The sequence below is a fragment of the Protopterus annectens genome, chromosome 15.part0 (genome assembly GCF_019279795.1).
Source record: "Protopterus annectens isolate FY-2018-M chromosome 15.part0, PAN1.0, whole genome shotgun sequence".
Classification (NCBI taxonomy): Eukaryota; Metazoa; Chordata; order Ceratodontiformes; family Protopteridae; genus Protopterus; species Protopterus annectens.
In genome coordinates this window covers 262538399-262556512 of record NC_056749.1, presented here as the reverse complement: position 1 = coordinate 262556512, position 18114 = coordinate 262538399, and the positions used below count along the sequence as shown (strand labels likewise).

The 18114-nt window shown below is 43.9% G+C and overlaps 1 protein-coding gene across 1 annotated transcript in view; it reads left to right on the top strand.

The window, feature by feature from the left end:
• The window catches only part of OGT (O-linked N-acetylglucosamine (GlcNAc) transferase), a 2411396-nt gene that overhangs the window by 1100001 nt on the left and 1293281 nt on the right, over window positions 1–18114 (top strand). The window contains exons 10-11 of the mRNA XM_044057256.1: window positions 2138–2291; window positions 2379–2480. Of these exons, the coding sequence (XP_043913191.1) occupies window positions 2138–2291; window positions 2379–2480 (256 nt within the window). The remainder of the gene's footprint in view (window positions 1–2137; window positions 2292–2378; window positions 2481–18114) is intronic.

Below are 18114 nucleotides of genomic sequence, written 5' to 3'. Positions count from 1 at the left end.
GCGATTAGGGTACAATTAGCAGCCATTTCTCATTTTCATATTAGTTGGTCAAATTCTAACATTGTCTCATAAGCTCTGTAAAGCTTTTTTGAGAGGAACATCTCTTCTTAGACCTCCAGTGAGAGATCCTCCTCCCCCTTGGGACCTTAATTTAGTCTTAACTTCTTTAATTCTGCCCCCTTGTGAACCAGCAGCTTCCTGCTCCAAGTTTCTATCTTGGAAGAGACTTTCTGGTAGCTATCACTTCAGCTAGGCGTGTCTCAAAACTCCAGGCACTGTGTGTTTGTCCTCCCTACCTGGTGTTTCACAAGGACAGAGTTGCTCTGAGGACTAATCCTTCATTTCTTCCTGAAGTCTGCTCAGAAAATAATTTAAACTAATGTATAGATCTCCCTGTGTTCTTCCCAAATCATAGCAACAAGGCAGAGTACAAACTTCAATTTGACGTTCATAGACAGTTGCGTTTTTACCTGCAGAGAACTAAAGAAATAAGGAAGTCAGACCAGTTATTCCTTTCTTATGCCTTAAGCAGACAAGGTCTCCCAGTTTCCAAGGTGACCTTATCCAGATGGTTGTTCCACACTTGCTTTTATTTATCAGTTAGGGAACAGAGTTACCAATTAAACCAAAAGGTCATTCTACTAGGGTGTAGCTACCTCTGTAGCCTTTCAGTCTAGGTTGCCCATGGATTCCATCTGTGCAGCTGCCACATGGGCAAACCCTCATACCTTTATCTCTCATTACAAGGTGGATATGGTCTCCTGGAGCAGAGCTGACTTTGGTTCCACTGTTCTGAAGTCTGTTCCACTGAGCCACCCAGTGTATTAGGTGCTAGGGACGCTGTCCCAAATAGCAAGAATGAAGGCGAGATAGACCACTTAACATTAAGAAGTTATGTACCTACCATAATATTCCATGTTGGTTGTCTTCATCTCGCCTTCTTTCTTGTGTCCCTCCCTCCATCCCCCGCCCTAGTGGATTGAGAGGAGTTCCTTTTTTCACTGGCTGAGTATTCTTTTATTGATATTCTTCTGGCCAGGTCTTCCTAAACTATTCTAGATATTAGAATGTTGGGAATGTTGGGAACAACCAGCTTTTTGTTAACTGTTTTTTCTCTTATGTCTGGTTTAGCTATTTCAAATGAGATCTGGGTAGCGATTGCTAGGCATTATGTGATAAGGGGTAGCCTCGAGCCAGTAAACTGCTCTCGAGCTATTGAAGATGGCAGTCAGAGCAGAGGCTCGGCTCTGATCCCAAACAGCAAGAAAGAAGGCGAGATGAAGATAACGAACATGGAACGTTATGGTAGGTACATAACTACTTCCTGTTTTTCAGCTCCGGATAGTGGTTTCTCATGTAACCATTATTTTTTGCTTTAATTGGCAAAGGGCAGCAAACAAGATCTGAGGTATGGAGGAGGACTAGAGCATTATGGGTAATGGAGGAGCTTGCTTGTTTGTAGTATTCACAAGCTGTAAAAAGCAGAAGAGTCGAATCAAAGGATAAACAGTTGGAATATTGCTGTAGAACTGCGATCAGTGCATTAGATAAGAGAACTGTTTAAAAGTAGTCAAAGGTTTTGGTATTTGGTTTCCACTTCACAGAAGGTTGAGAAGCTGAGGGTTCAGCTGGTGAATGAAAACAAAATGTAATAGCTAATAGGTTGGATCTTGAGTAGGAAGCCATCCTGTCATACTAGAAAGTGACTGGAGGCATGTGCAAAAAATTGTTTAAGGTACAGCAGAGTAAAGCAGATGCTTGCAAGGCAGCTTAATTTGTCCTCTGAAGTACTGACTCATTTGCAAAAACTGAATCTGAAGGAAAAGAGGCTACCCACTTAAGATGGTAGCTGACTATTTGGAAATTGTGTAGCAGCTTCATTAAACCGTGAATACAGTGGTAGTTTGTGGGTTTAGTGTTAAGACTGTTGCCTGCTTTGTTTCAGGTGTATGACTATTGCCTGCTTTGTTTCAAGTACAGTCCTTAGGTTAGTTAAACACTGACTAAGAGAAACTGGTGAAGTTGTCAATTCTGTCAGCAAGGGAGATTGCTAGTGTCTTTATAGATGTTATATTATGTCAGTGAAAGAAAATATACAGGTACCAGGAAGATGTACTGATGCTTATTTTAATTACAGGATAAGTCCTACTTTTGCTGATGCATATTCCAATATGGGAAACACACTTAAGGAAATGCAGGATGTTCAAGGAGCATTACAGTGTTACACCCGTGCTATTCAGATTAATCCAGCGTTTGCTGATGCCCACAGTAATCTTGCTTCAATTCACAAGGTAATTTCAAAACTGTTTTACCAATCAAGATTCATTTTTTTTAATCATTAAACTTTATTAACCAGTACTGATCATTTCTTGTAACAGGACTCCGGAAATATCCCAGAAGCTATTGCCTCGTACAGAACTGCTCTTAAACTGAAGCCAGATTTTCCTGATGCTTACTGTAATCTGGCCCACTGCCTGCAGGTAGGAAACTGTCTGCCAGTGTGTATTTTTACAGGATGAATTTTTTTTGTGTGCGCATTTTTCTTTTTGGTGGGGGGGTTGTCCAGTCAAATTCCCCAAACTGATGACTTGCCATTCTTAGGTTTTCATGGCTTCACTCCCTTGTTCTTTACTGGTGAGATGGCTGGATCTTTGACTAAAATTTCTACAAGGCTTTTGTTTTCATCTCCAAGTTAACTTGAATGTTCATTTTCACTGCATTAATCCTTTTTCATCATAGTATCAGGCATACTGTGCACCAGTGTGATAAACTTGACTGTCACAATTACTTCAGAATTTCATTGTTTCAGTTAGGTAGTTCTAAGACTACTTTTTTTTTTTGAATGAATGAAACTAGATACAGGCTCCAAGTTCATGGTTCACTTTTAAATATCTGCTTCTGAAAGCTCATGGTCATTGTGAAGCTGTGTGAAGGGTATTTCAAGAGTAATGGGGGGAAAAGAATTATCAGAGTGATGGATAAGTTCTGCTTAATATATATGTAGCATTGTGGTAATGACCAGAAAATCACTGTTAGGATTGCTTATGATGAGACAGCAGTCTAGCAACTAGCAGCTGATTTTACCAGAATCATAATCTGTATAAATTACTGGGGACATCAAAATTCAGAATGGGAAAGCTCCTGATTCTTTTGCCCCAGTGAAGAATGTCTTCTAGTTATAAAAGATGAGATTAAGAAATCCTCAAGTTACATCAAAAGGGATAAAGCCTGTGCGCAAGATAGGTTAAATGGGTTCTTTTTATTTAATATAAAGTGTAGGTTTGACTGTTGGTTACCTTTCTGTGTTAGTCTGGTGGCATTCCTACTCTGTAAAAATATATGTCTATTCACAAAGGATGGACCCTGTTGACAACGGGTTAGACTAACAAGCTTGATAGATAAATGTTTTGATAGGGTATTAAATTTCATTGAATCTCAAGAGTATAATGGTTATGCTGATACATTTCAGCACGTTTTTTTTTCTAAAGGAAGATGTACAATAACTGTCCTTAATGATATTGTGATGTGACACATTTACTTGGTAGTATTCCTGTAGGTATATTTTTGATTGTGTACCATATTGAATTTTACAGAGTTGAGGGTGGAGATTTCATATGCAGTGCTTTGGATTAAAATTACACAAGTGGGAGAGAAGATGAGGTTCAGTGCATAGTTGAATCAAAGGAATATGAAAGAAGTGTGCCCCAAGGTTCAGTGTTGAAACCATTCCTAATTTACGTTTATATTCCCATCATGTTGAAGTTGCTTTATCGAGAGATTCACAGATGTGAAAATTACAGGGTTCTTGTCAATGGATTGTTAGAGCATTATACAACATTACATGGAGAAACTCCATAAATGGGTACAATTGAATGGGGTAAGTTTAATTGCACCAGATGTGGAGAACTGCACTTGGGCATAATGAATCCTGCATATCACTACTTTTTTGGCAGTCATTGCTTTGAGGAATGTGATGTGTTTAAGGATTTGCAGTTAAGGTAAATTAAAAAAAAAAAAAAAAAAGTTGAGCTGTGGTGGTCATGTGAAAGAAATTTAAAATGTTCCTGAAAAGAAGACAAATGAGGAAATACTTTAGAGAATTCAGTGTAAGGACCAATTTAGAATATCTGTCATGGAATGTGGAGTTTTCTGTGTTTATTAACAAACCGTAATTAAAAAGCTGGAAAGAACACAAGTTTACTATGAAGGTAAGGTGGGTGAAAATTAGTGAGGTATGAAGGAAGAGTAAGGTCATCAAACTTTTCAGTTTGATACAGAATTATTAGAGGAGACTTGATGTGGGTATCAAAATGCATCAAGAACCAAGAGATTGAATATATTTTCAGTACGTCAGTTTCAAAAGAGGACATCACAAGGAATAATCTGTTATATTGAAATGATATGAAAACAAAATTAGTCTAAGACCTCAGCAGTAGGAAGTTGAATCTTTTTACCTAGGGAGGTGAGATTAACTGGAAAAAAATGAGTCAGTGGCATAGTGACAGGATTTTCCTGACTCCTTCCTTTTATGGAATATGGCTAGTAGTGATCTCTTATGAGGTCTTTAATAGTCTTTGAAACACTGAAATTGTTTTTTTCTCTCCATACTTTCAGCATACTTATTGTATATTTATACCAACAAAGATGACTTTTACATGTATGTGCAGCCCAGTCTTAAAGTAGTTTGAAGTAAACAGCACTAGAAGTGTTGACTTTTGACACTAACTGTAAAATCTATGATTAACACTTAAGGAGTGCATTGGTTATTTTATCATATCAGTACATATAAGTGAAAATAAGCATTTTTTCACCATAACAGATCAGTATAAAAAAAAACAAGAAAATGTGTTAATTTCACGTTTTTTTTACATTTTTAATACCCCTTTTTGATTTATCATGAACTGTGGTCCATTTAAGTCAACTAGCATACTAGAATGCAGTTGTAGAGGCATACCTCTTTTCTTTTTCCTTCACTTCATAGGTTCATAGTCGTTTACTAGACTAATGCCCGCAAGGGCCCGTTATAAGCCTAGGCATGCATTCCAACACTGAAATTCTGGTACCGTTGATGAGAGTAAGCAGGGGTCTGGGAGATGACCCACTTACAGGTTGCCTGTGTCCATTAGAGACATACTGTAGGTGCCAAACGATGGATGAATTTCCTGTTGCGTATCCAGTTGTCCAAGTTTCAATTGAATTGGTGGCATGCTAACATTTTCAGGTTTACCTGCATCATACCTCAAAAACTTAGTTCTTTTTTTGGAGTCGGGACAACTGTTACTTTTGCTTCTTTTATTTTACCTTTTTGGTACCCAGATACTGGCACACCTTTTTCCCCCTTCTGTTGCCCCCGATCTCTCTTACATGTCATAAGCCTGACTTAAGTCAGTCAAATAATCTTTATAGTCAAAGGGGTATGCAAATGTTCTCACACTGCACACTAAATGCTTGTAAATACATGGTGATTACCCTAATGTAACAAATATGACAAAGGGAATTCTAATTTTTAGACAGCATCATCAGTCTGTTGTGCCAAACCCACATCATTCTTTTGTTGGTGTACTTGAGCACCATCATGTCTTCCTGAATACTTTTTCATAGTGCTTCTACATTGAAGCCCCTGTGCCTACTTATCAATTTGCATTTGGTGTAGGAACAACTGTAGATGTTTTCTGTAGATAGCCAGTACTTTTGCCACCACTTTTCCATATCTGTTGCCCTAATGAATTTTTTAGTTTTATCAATGTCCGTAAAACCAGAATTCCATCTTTTCTAATAATGGAATACACTCAGGTTCTTCCTGTGTACACTCAGTAGGTAGCTTGCAGTTCACCAGAGATCAGTGAACCACATGATGATTTGGATAATATTCCTTTTTATGTTCTACAAGTCTCTCTACTGAAACATGAACCATCCAAACCTAATTGATATTGCCACCTGCAGTACTGTTAACCTGTCAGTTTTCATGGGGCCTGTAATGTCTAATACTTAACCTTTGTAATCAGTTGGCACTCAGTGTCACCAACAAGGACTTGGTGTTTTCTGTTATCTGTATTTTTGTTCGTAGTGAATATATAGTAGTCTCTTTTTTTGCTTGTAGAGAGAATCCAAAATCCCTGCAAGAGCTTTTCCTTTATTTTTCCTGCGTATGGAATTTTTTGTTTTGTACATGTCATTGCCCTTACAGAGACTCCACCCTGTTAAACTGGGCTAATGAGCCTGACACTCATTACCTCCATGGCATCTCATTCATATTTACATTTGTAGTGCTAAAAAGGCCAGGTACTTCACCTTTTTATGTGCTGTACCACAGCCATGTTTCCCTACATTATGACACAAACTGTTTTATAACATTATTACCTAATAAACAATGTTCTTCTTGTTTCACTGTTGCAGTCATCACCTGTGGGTTATCCCTGCTGTGGTAGCCCTCGGCTGACCCAAATACCAGACTCAGTGTTTTTCTGCATTGGCTGCTGTCGCTTGCTGCCTGATGTCAGGTGGTCAGTGCTACGAAAATTACAGACCCAACTGATATTGCCAACATCCTGGCAGGTTCAGTCTTAACTTTTGCCCCCTCACCCCCTAAAGGGCCCATATCTATACAGGAAGAATGCAGAGTCCCTGTAATCACAACTACACAGGTAAAAGCTGCACTTTCTAAAGCCAAAAACACAGCATACATGGGACCGGACAACATCCCAGGCTGCTTTTTACACGAACTTCAGAACGAACTGGCTCCCCACTTAAGCAGCTTGTTCAATAATAGCCTCGCATGAGGCTTTGTGCCCACTGAATGGCGCACAGCAACAATTATCCCACTCCACAAAGGGGGAGCCACCACTGTTCCCGGGAACTATCGACCTATTAGCCTGACGAGCCTGGGCTGCAAGGCCATGGAACGTATCATCATGGAACTCGTATACTAAGACATTGGTAACCTCTAAACTCTGGATCCCACCCAGTTCAGGTTTGTGAAAGGCAGATCATGCCTCCTGAACCTGATAGACTACTTTGAGGCAGTCACCAAAGCCGTAGATGAGGGTAAGGTGGTTCACACAGCCTATCTTGACCTCGCCAAGGCTTTTGACACCATCCCCCATTCTGGAACTATAGCTAAACTCACTAAACTAGGTATAAATCCCTACGTCACAAGATGGGTTGCTAACTGGCTCACTGACAGAGCCCACACTGTAAAAATTTAGACTCCAAATCTGACCTCAAAGCAGTGACAAGTGGAGTACCCCAGGGTTCCGTCCTGGGATCTCTCCTGTTTGGTATCTACTTCTCTGAAGTACAGGCTAACACAGAAGGCCTCTGGCTAACGAAGTTCGCAGATGACTGCAAACTAGGAGCCTTAGTCAAGTCCCCAAATGATGTGGACATCCTACAGAAGTGCCTCACTGAGACAGATGTCTGATGTCAGAGCCATGGCCTCAAGCTAAATGCCAAAAAGTGCAGTGTCATCCCCTTTGGTAAAAACTCTGTACCCATGAACTGCCACATAGGCAGCAATCTACTCAACACCGAATGCGTGATGAGACCTTGGGACAGTAGTCTCTCCTTTGATAATCACATCGCCACAGTAATCAGGAAGTCCTTCTGCGTGGCACACCATCATAAGAGTTCTCATCTAGGAAAAATGAGGTCATTTTTCCCCCTCAACTTGACACTCATTTGACCCATTATAGAGTACAACGCCCCTTTTGGAATGTACCTCACAAGACATCTGCAGCAGCTGGAAAGGCCACAGAAATACCTCAGAGGATTACTGGCCTCAAACAAATGCCCTACACTGACCACCTCAAAAAAATTCCAGCTGTACTCTAGTATATCACCTACTCCGAGGTGATATCTGCCTAGCATATAAAGCTGTCAAACCCAGAGCTGTTGGATATGCTACACCTAAAGAAATCCCAATCCCTCCGAGCTACACACTCTAGGGACTTGAACCTTGTCACCACAATAAACAGGACATGCTGGAGGGATAGATTACTATCCCAGCGGCTTCCCATACTCTGGAACAGGCTACCCATCTGTGTCAAGCAAAGTTCTTCATTAGCACTCTTCAAGAAAAATCTTGATGAGTGGATGGGAAATAGGAAATACACCCCGGGGATCACCTCTGTCTCTGCTCAATAGTAGCACAGGAAAATAACTTTCTTGGGTGGCGTAAGCCAGGTAACCTTGTTGGCTAGGCTTACGTAGGCCCTTGGGCCGATAGCCTAGTACCTACCTATGAACCAGTAAAGGAAGGCAAGCCAACACCATTACATCAGTCTTTCTTGCCGTGTAGCACGTAGCAGAAGCAGTTCGCAAGTGTGCCGGTCAGTCTCTTCCAGAGTTTGTATTACACCTGAAAATGTCTAAAGTGAAGTACTTTGTTGGGGATCCTTTTTTCTTGCACTAACAGATGTCCGAAAAAGTTAACAGTTGTGGAAAGCAAATACCGCACTGAGATTTCCATTCATACTGTGTCACTTCTTTAGGCCCAGACCGCAACGTCCCCTGTTGCCGGTTCTGTGCCCTCTTTAATGCAAGAACCATTCATCGTAGAGCTCTAATTGTAGCCAGGTATTTTAGTCTTCTATCTTCGCATTCCGAAATGGCGTCAGCCAACAGTCTAGACATTCTGAACAAAACGTAAGGATAAAGATACAGACCACACAAGGCTAAGCCTTCCGACGACTCTACCGCTAAGCAGGTAGTCAGTTCTCCAGAATTCAGTGAGGTGCCTTGGCAACCCATGATGCCCGATTCGATACCTTTGCAGGCCTCTGAGATCTTCTCTGAGTCTGGTATGCCGCAGAAATCTTCATCTTCTGAGCCTTTGGTCGTCTCTGCCTTGTTTGGGTCTAGAGCTGCGACGCAGGCATCTGCTTCTGAGGAGGTTTTTCGCACTACCGAATCTAAACAAAAAATGACGTCTTCTCTTTCGACTACCGTTTCTCTCAGACCAATGGATACTCTTAGGCCTAGAAGCAAGGCCACTCCTAGGAAAACTACCTCTAGCCACCATTTTACTCAGGCTCCACCACCCCAAGTTGAAATGCTTAAAATGGTGGAGGATCTTATCACCCTTATCAGGGGTAGTTGGGCCATACCTTCTAAAAGGAAGAGACCTTTCTCCTGAAATGCTGATGGAAGAGGATTTCGATGAGTCTGATTATTCCAGGTTATGAAGAGGAACAACCTCTGACTGAGGATTCATATGCTGAGGAATCTATTCCTTCTGCTTCCCCACCAGAAGATATTTCCTTTTGGGGGAACCCTTCACACCCTCCGGGGACATTTCCACTGGGAATTCCAGGACTTCCCTCAGTCTAAGAAAAGACAGATGTCCTTCAAGAATGCAACTGCAGTCCTGACATATGGGTTGTCCTGCCTCAGGCAGCCCTTCGGTCGGCCGGATTCCAAAGTCCGGGTCCGGCGACGGCCGATGTCGCCCTCTCCCCGACGTCAGAGTGGCTGGGGTATAAAGGCATCCGCCGATGCCATCTTCAGTCTTTCTTGCCGCGCGGTGCCCGAAGCAGAAGCAGTTCGCAAGTGCCGGTCGGCCAGCTCCTGTGTTTTCAGTTACCGAAGTCATCAAAAAGCTAAGTACCCCGTTGGGGAACATTTTTCTTTCCTCAGCCGATGTCAGAAAAAATTGAAAAGGTTAACAATTTTGTCTTAAGGTAAACAAATACCTCATAAGGACTTCCACTCTTACTGCCTTCCCTGCCTGGGCCCAGACCACGACGTCTTGGCCTGTGCTTGCTTTAATAAGCGCACACTCAGGCGCCGGGCAGAATTTGCCGAAGACTTTTTTGGCGAAAATTACGCTTATATCATGCTGTCGGAAAAACCGACAGCACATATTTCCAAAAAGCGTAAGGACCGGGACCGACAGCCTCGGCCCGCGTCGTCCACCGATACCATGCCTAAGCCTGCCGTGAGTGCATCGGCCTCTTCGGAGGCGGTAATTCAACCGCTCCAGGCCGACGACACCACTTTACCGCATACTTCGGTCCCGGAGGTTTCCCCGGTGCCGGTTGTTTTTCCTCCCGAAACCGAAGCTCTAGAATTACCTGACACCATACCAGTGGATAAAGTTACTCCTGCACTTGGGGCATCTAGGCCTCTGGTCTCCATGTCCATTAAGGCCTACACACGTGCTAAGGCTGCCAGCCAGGCTAAGGCCCATCCTCCTAAGACTATTTCCCAGGGCCTTTCTTCTGATAAACAGATCATGACCCTAGCTGCAGATCTAATCTTTCTAATCGGAGGTACTCAGTCGCACCCAGACAGAGGTTCTCAGCCTCCTGCAGATAAAAGGCCTAGGACAGAACAGCCAGATACCCTCTCTTCAGATGAAGCCTCTAGGGATTCACAGCACTCAGATACCCAGGAAGAATCCTTCCAGGCCTACGAGGACTCTGATGCTGAGGAATCAATTCCTTCTGCCTCTCCTCCAGAGGATATTTCTTTCGGAGAAGTTCTCCACTCCATGAGAGAACATTTTCAGTGGCAGGGCCAGGAATTTTCTGACTCCAGGAAAAGGCTACGTACCTTCCTCAAGTTACCCCAGCACAGACCATTAGCTATTCCTCCAGTGTTGGATGTCTTGGATGATGTATACTCAGACTCCAGTGCTTCCCCTGATTCTCTCCCTCCTGCTGCTGTCAAGCCAGACAGATATTACAGGGTTCCTGAAACTCATAAGCATCTCTTTAAGGCCCACTCTGTGGATCTAGAAACTGTTTCTCAGGGGCCCTAAGGAGTGGCTACTTCCTCGGCCAAAAACTCTTTGCCCGCAGACAGGGAATCAAGGTCCCTGGAGAGATGGGGCAAAAAAGTTTATACCTCTTCCACCCTTGCCATGAGGTCACTTAACTGTCTATGTTTCAGTACCAGGATTACTTAATGGATGATTTGCAGAAAAAGCTAGCCTCTCCTGAGCCTATAGATAGAAAGGCTTTGCAGGATTTGGTTCATAACACTCAGCAGGTTAGCAATCATTTTCTTCAGTGTGGTTATGATGCATTGGAAGCTTCATGTAGGGCAGCTATGACAGGGGCCGATATACGCAGACATGCTTGGCTGAAAGAACAGCCACTGCCAGACCATGTTAAAGTAAAGCTCCTAGATGCACCTCTGGAAAAACAAACTTTTTGGTGCTAATGCTCAGGATGTGTTGGTCTATTGAGGAAAAGGCTAAATCAGTACAGAGTCAAGGATTTCCTCCAGGTTCAGCCACCCAGATTCAGCAGGAATTGGCCTTCAAAGAATTGGTCCTTTCCAGACACTGACAAGTTTCAAAGGGGAAAAAACAGGCGTGCTCGAGGTAGAGGGCAATACCGAGGCTCCTACAGGGGCCGCCAATGGCAACCACCAAATCAGAGAAGTGGCGCAGGGAGTACAGCTGCACCACAGGGACAATCACAATGACTTGACTTTCACTCCGCCGACCAAGGCTCAAAGAGAAGCACCTCTAGGCGGAAAATTATCCTTATTCTCAAAGAACTGGCACATTTTAACCAAGGACAAATGGATTCTGGACATAGTAGACCAAGGTTACAGGTTCCACTTCCATACCTTACCAACGAGGCAAGGCATGCCAAACCTGCCAGAAAATCAAAGGGCAGAGGCACTCATACAAGTTTCAAAGCTGTTACAAATAAAAGCAATAGAAAAGGTTCCTCCTCCAGAACAAGGCCAGGGATTCTATTCAAGACTGTTCCTTGTTCCAAGAAAAGAAAAGCAATGGAGACCTATACTGGATTTGTCCGCTCTAAACACTTTTCTCATGGTGCCAAAATTCAAAATGCTGACTTTACAGCAACTCCTTCCCATGCTGGGCAAGGGGTCTTGGCTGGTTACTCTGGACCTCAAGGAGGCATACCTGCATGTCCCAATCAGACACAGTTGCAGAAGATACCTCAGATTTCTTGCAGGATCAGAGCATTATCAATTCTCAGTATTGCCGTTTGGCTTATCTACAGCGCCCAGAGTATTCACGAAATGCTTGGCATCAGTAGTTGCACATTGCAGGCTCCAGGGGATTCAAATATACCCTTACCTGGACGACTGCCTTATACAAGCAGACAGCAAACAAACCTTGATAAGTAACTTGGATTATGTCATTCAATTACTACAGGCTTTGGGATACACAGTCAACATTCAAAAAACAAGACTACTGCCATCCCAACAGATTATTTTTCTAGGAGCCAAATTGGACACACAATCACAAATGGCTTTCCTCACAGAGGAGAAACAAGAGCATTTACCAGATTACTTCAAAAGCCTAGCAAAGCTCACCCAGCTGACCGCAAGGAAAATCCTGCAGGCCCTGGGGTTCATGGCATCCTGCATTCTTCTGATACCTCTGGCAAGACTACACATGAGAAAGCTACAATGGTACCTAAAAAGCTTATGGTCTCAACACAGCCAAAATCTAGAAGACGTAATACCACTCATTCCATGCCTGCAAAGGGAATTTTTGTGGTGGGCTCAAGCAAGTCATTTAAACAAGGGCATGTCTTTCAACAAACCTCTAGCAAGTCAAACCATTACAATGGACGCCTCAGATCATGGATGGGGGGGCGCACATGGAGGGCAGATGCATTCAAGGGCAATGGACTCCCAGGGAAATGCTTCTGCACATAAATCAAAAAGAGATGTTGGCAGTGATACATGCAATTGAGGCCTTTGGGAAATCCCTTCAAGGTCATCTGCTAATAAGGACAGACAACACCACTGTCATGTGGTATATAAATAAGCAGGGAGGCACTCACTCTTACCCCCTCTGCAGACTAACAATGACTCTTTGGGAAAAGTCCCTGAAACTGAACATCCACTTGCAATCCCAGTTTGTTCCAGGCAAGGACAATGTTCTGGCGGACATGCTGAGCAGAAATTTCTTGGATCCGCACGAATGGATGCTGCATCTACACATTTTCTCACAAATAAGTGCATGGGGAAGACCGGACATAGATCTCTTTGCTTTTCACCTCCATCATCACCTGGAGAAGTTCTGTTCAAGGACGCACCATCCTCTAGCGTGGAGAACGGATGCCCTCTCCTTCAGCTGGAATTCCCTAACAATTTATGCATTCCCTCCTCTACCATTACTGACCAAGGTGTTACTGAAGATCAAAGCAGAACAACCAAAAGGAATTTTGATAGCTCCAGACTGGCCAAGGCAGCACTGGTATCCATTGCTACTGAGCATAACTCACACCAAACCGTGGCCCTTGCCTCAATGGCCTCTGCTTCTAAGACAGCACAATTACAGCACTGTTCATCAAAACCTGCAAACATTGCAGCTGACAGCTTGGAGGGTTCCATGACTTTCACCCATATCTTTCTCTCCGAAAAAGTACAAGAAATCTTGCTGGAAGCTCGCAGACCTTCCACCAGAAAAACCTATTCAGCCAAGTGGAAGAGATTCATCATCTGGAATGCCAACAAGGGTCACGATGCATCAGTAATGAGCATACCACAGATATTAGAATACTTGGCAGAAATGTTTCATAGTGGCCTCTCATATTCTTCCATAAAAATTCACGCTTCAGCAATCTCAGCAAAATACAACTGTGATCCACCTGTGTTTTCACATCCCTTGCTAAGGCAGTTTCTAAGACGTATAAAGAATATCAAACCTCCCAGAAAACCACCAGTACCTGCATGGGACCTCAATTTCGTCTTGGAAAAATTAACTCTTCCTCCTTTTGAACCAGCAGCATCTTCAGAAATGCAATTTCTCTCCTGGAAAACGGTTTTTCTGTTGGCAGTTACCTCAGCAAGAAGAGTCTCTGAGATACAGGCCCTGATGGCAGTACCTCCCTTTCTCATTTTTCATCAGGACAGAGTTTCTCTAAGAACCAACCCTTCATTCATGCCAAAAGTGATATCCAGGGTGTCTCTAAATCAAGCAATTCACCTGCCTACCACCTTTCCCAATCCTCAAAATAAGGGGGAAAAGCTGCTGCACACTTTGGACATACACAGACAATTACACTACTACTTGGACAGAACAAAGACCACCAGGAAGTCTGACCAACTATTTGTAGCTTATGCTGCTGGAGTGCAAGGAAAGGCAATCTCCAAACAATTTCCAAATGGATTGGACACTGCATCAGATTCTGTTACTCTTTCCATGGAAAAGGTGTGCCAGCCAATATTAAGCCACACTCTACCAGAGCTATAGCCACATCCACAGCCTTTCTAAGAGGAGTGGCTACAAAGGACATTCTAGAGGCTGCTACATAGACTCCGTGCATACATTTACCAAACACTACAACCTGCCTTTATACTCCAGATCCCGAGCAGGCTTTGCTTCGGCAGTCCTGCAGGGCATTTTAGCTACACCATCCCTTTCTTAGATCCTACCACCCCCAGCTTGGCTATGGTATTCAACCCATATGTCAGGACTGCAGTTGCATTCTTGAAGGACATAGTACAGTTTTGTACCTACCATAAATGTAGATGTCTGATAGATATGCAACTGCAGTAAGGTTTTCCCTCCCTCCTACTCCTCTGCAATTTTCCTTTTGGGTCCACCCCCCCCCCCCCTTTCCTCTATTAGCTGGGGATATCTGTTATGGTGTATCTGTTTGTTACTGTTGTGCATGTCTGGAATTTTTTATCCATTCACCAAATTTAGCCTTTGGAGGGCACCTGGCATCTGGGGCAAGAAACACTGAAGAAGATGGCGTCGGCGGATGCCTTTATACCCCAGCCGCTCTGACGTCGGGGAGAGGGCGACATCGGCCGACGCCGGACCCAGGCTTTGGAATCCGGCCGACTGAAGGGCTGCCTGAGGCAGGACAACCCATATGTCAGGACTGCAGTTGCATATCTATCGGACATCTACATTTATGGTAGGTACAAAACTGTACTTTTCTAGACCTGCCCCAGCACAGACCCTTTGCCATCCCTCCAATCCTAGAGGTGGTGTATGATGTCTTCCATGAATCCAGCTTTGCTCCTGACGCCCTCCCACCTGCTGCCAGAAAACCTGACTAGTATTAGAGTACTGTATTCTCTCAAATACCTGTACAGAAATCCTTCTGCAGACCCAGAGGTCATTGGACAGGGCCCAAAAAGAGTGAAGGCTAGTTCTGCAAAGAATCCTGTTCCCCCTGACAAGGGCTCCAGAGCTCTGGACAGATGGGGTAAAAAAGTATGCACCTCTGCAACTTTAGCTGTCAGATCATTCAGCTGTCAGTTCGACATGTTAAAATATCAACAACACACTTTGGAGCTATTAAAACAAAAGATTTCATCCTTTCCTGACTGTGCTAGTTGGAAAGAGTTAGCAGATTTCCTGCACTCTCCTTGTCAAGTGGCTAAACACTCGTTACACTGTAGATATGACACCCTAGAAGCTTCGAGCAGGCAGCAGTGTCAGGATCTGTCATTAGGAGAAATGGTTGAAGGAACAAACCTCTCCCTGATCATGTCAAATATAAATTACTTTGATGCACCCTTGGATAAGGACAGTTTGTTTGGAGTAAAAGCAGAAGAGGTGCTTAAAAAGATGGAAGACGAAGCAAAATCTGTGCGACAGTAGATTTCCTTAAAGTACAACCTCCTAGGTTCAGCAGGAATTTTCCCTCAAAACACTCGTACTTCCTTGCACCTAGCAGACGGGGGAAAGGTAAGCCCCGCAGGGAAAGACCATCCAGACTCCTATCCCAGAGACAGCAGAGAGCTAAACAGTTGATCACTTCCACTCCAAAGACAAGGCGTTCTAAGCCATCCCTCTGGCAAAAACACTCAATGACTCCCTCTCCCCCCTGCCCTTTTTTCCCCTCTCCAAAAACTAGGATGAAGGCTCTCCATCTGCAGAGAAAATTTTGGCTTTCTGTAACAAAGGACCAGTGGGTCTTAAAGATAATTTTTCCAGGATACAAATACTCCTTTAACAAACTTCCAATTCTGAAAGGGTACCCAGACTTGACTCCAAATCATTGTGCAGAGGCATTGAAACAAGTCCAAACTCTCATATCTCAAGAAGCAGTAGAACCTGTCCCCTCAGATCAAACAGCCAAAGGCTTTTATTCCAGACTATTCCTTGTTCCCAGAAACGAGGGCACTTTTTGGCCCATCCTGGATCTATCCATTCAGAACACCTTCCTAGTGGTCCCCAAATTCAAAACTTTGCAGCGGCTTCTGTCTATGCTGACAGAAAAAATGCCTGATTAGTTACCCTAGATCTAAAAGATGCCTACCTTCACATCCCCTTAAGGGAGTCCTGCAGGAAATTCCTTTGCTTCAGAGCAGGCTCACAACACTTTCAGTTCTCTGCGCTACCCTTTGGCTTATCGACTGCTCCCAAGGTATTCACCAAATGCTTAGCCTTTTGTAGACAGAAAAATATACAAATTTACCCTTATCTGGACGACTGCCTCATTCAGGCAGATTGCATAGAAAAGCTCCTCAAGGACCTCCTCTTTGTCAAAACCCTCCTAACCTCCTTAGAGTACACCATCAATGAGAAGTCGCCAAAGCAAACACCCTCCAGGAAGATCATTTTCCTGGGAGCACTGCTGGACACAGTATCCCAAATGGCCTTCCTATCCCCAGAAAAGCAGAGCTTCCTGCCTCTCATCTTACCCAGCTGGCTTCCATAAGTCACCTCACTGAGAGGAAGTTCCTGCAAGCTTTGGAGTATATGGCATCTTGCATCCTTCTAATTCCTCTGGCCAGGCTTCACATGAGAAAACTTCAGTGTTACCTGAAGAACCTTGGGTGTCAGTGCACTTCACCTCTACAGAGACCTCTTTCCCTCTGATACCCTGTGTAAGGGCCTAGTTTCTCTGGTGGGCAGGGGCCTGTGCCCAGAACAAGGGTCTTTCCTTCATCCTCCACGTAACTGGGCAGACCATTCCCCCCAATGCCTCAGACATAGGTTGGGGTGCTCAACTAGAAGAAAGGTGCACCCAAGGTATTTGGGATGCCCGGCACCTTCCGCTATACATCATCCAGAAGGAAATTATGGCGCACTGAAAAATGCTCTGGCATCCTTCAAACTCCATCTCAAGCCTGGGGTTCTCCTTATCAAAACAGACAGCACCACAGTAATGTTGTACATAAACAGCTAGGGACCCAGTCTTGCTCTCTGTGCAGACTAGCCATGAACTGCTGGCTGACTGCCTTTTCCTTGGGACTATGCCTGATACCCAGTACCTACCAGTGATCAGCAAGACCTTGGCAGACCACTTAAGCAGAGACGTAATGGACCCCACGAATGGCAGCTCCACAGAAATATCTTTTTACAAATCACTCCGGAGTAGGGGACTCTGGAGGTGGATCTGTTTGCTTCGCATCTCAAACATCAACTGAAAAAATTCTGTACCAGGGAATATCGCCACCTAGCATGGAAGGTGAATGCCTTGACCTTCCCCTGGAACACACTCCTTGTGTACGCATTCCCTCCTATGTCTCTTATTCCAAAGGTACTGATCAGAATAACGGAGGAGAGACCAAAGGCCATCCTCATTGCTCCAGATTGGCCCAGACAACATTGGTACACCTTACTTCCCAGCCTGACCTTACAGCCTCCCAGGCAGCTTCCCCTGATCTCAGACCCCTCTTAACTCAAGTGGGGAGGGGGGGGAATTCTGCACCCAGACTTGCAGACTCAAACTATCAGCATGACTAATACTCTAAAGGCAAATAAGGGGCCCCTGTTAAGAAAACTGGTCCTAGAGATTATCCCTCAAGTCAGAACACCCAGCACCAGAAAATCTTGCGCAGGAAAGTGGAAAAGATTCTGCTCCTGGAGCTTGTCCAGAGGAGGATAATACCTCACAGCCTTCCATTCCTTTTATCCTGGACTACCTACCAGAGCTACTTAGTGGCCTCTCCTTTATTAAAATCCAAGCCTCAGCCATTTCAGCTCATTTTGATACAGAACAGCCCTTGTTCTCCCATCCTTTGATTAAACAATTCTTCAGAGGGGCTTCTAATATCAGACCTCCCAGAAGGCCACCTACTCCAGCCTGGGACCTGAATTATGTTTTGGAAAAATGAACTTTACCACCCTTTGAACCTGCTGCATCAGCAGAACTAAGGTACCTCTCCTGGAAGACTGCTTTTCTCGTAGCTATCACCTTAGTAGCCATA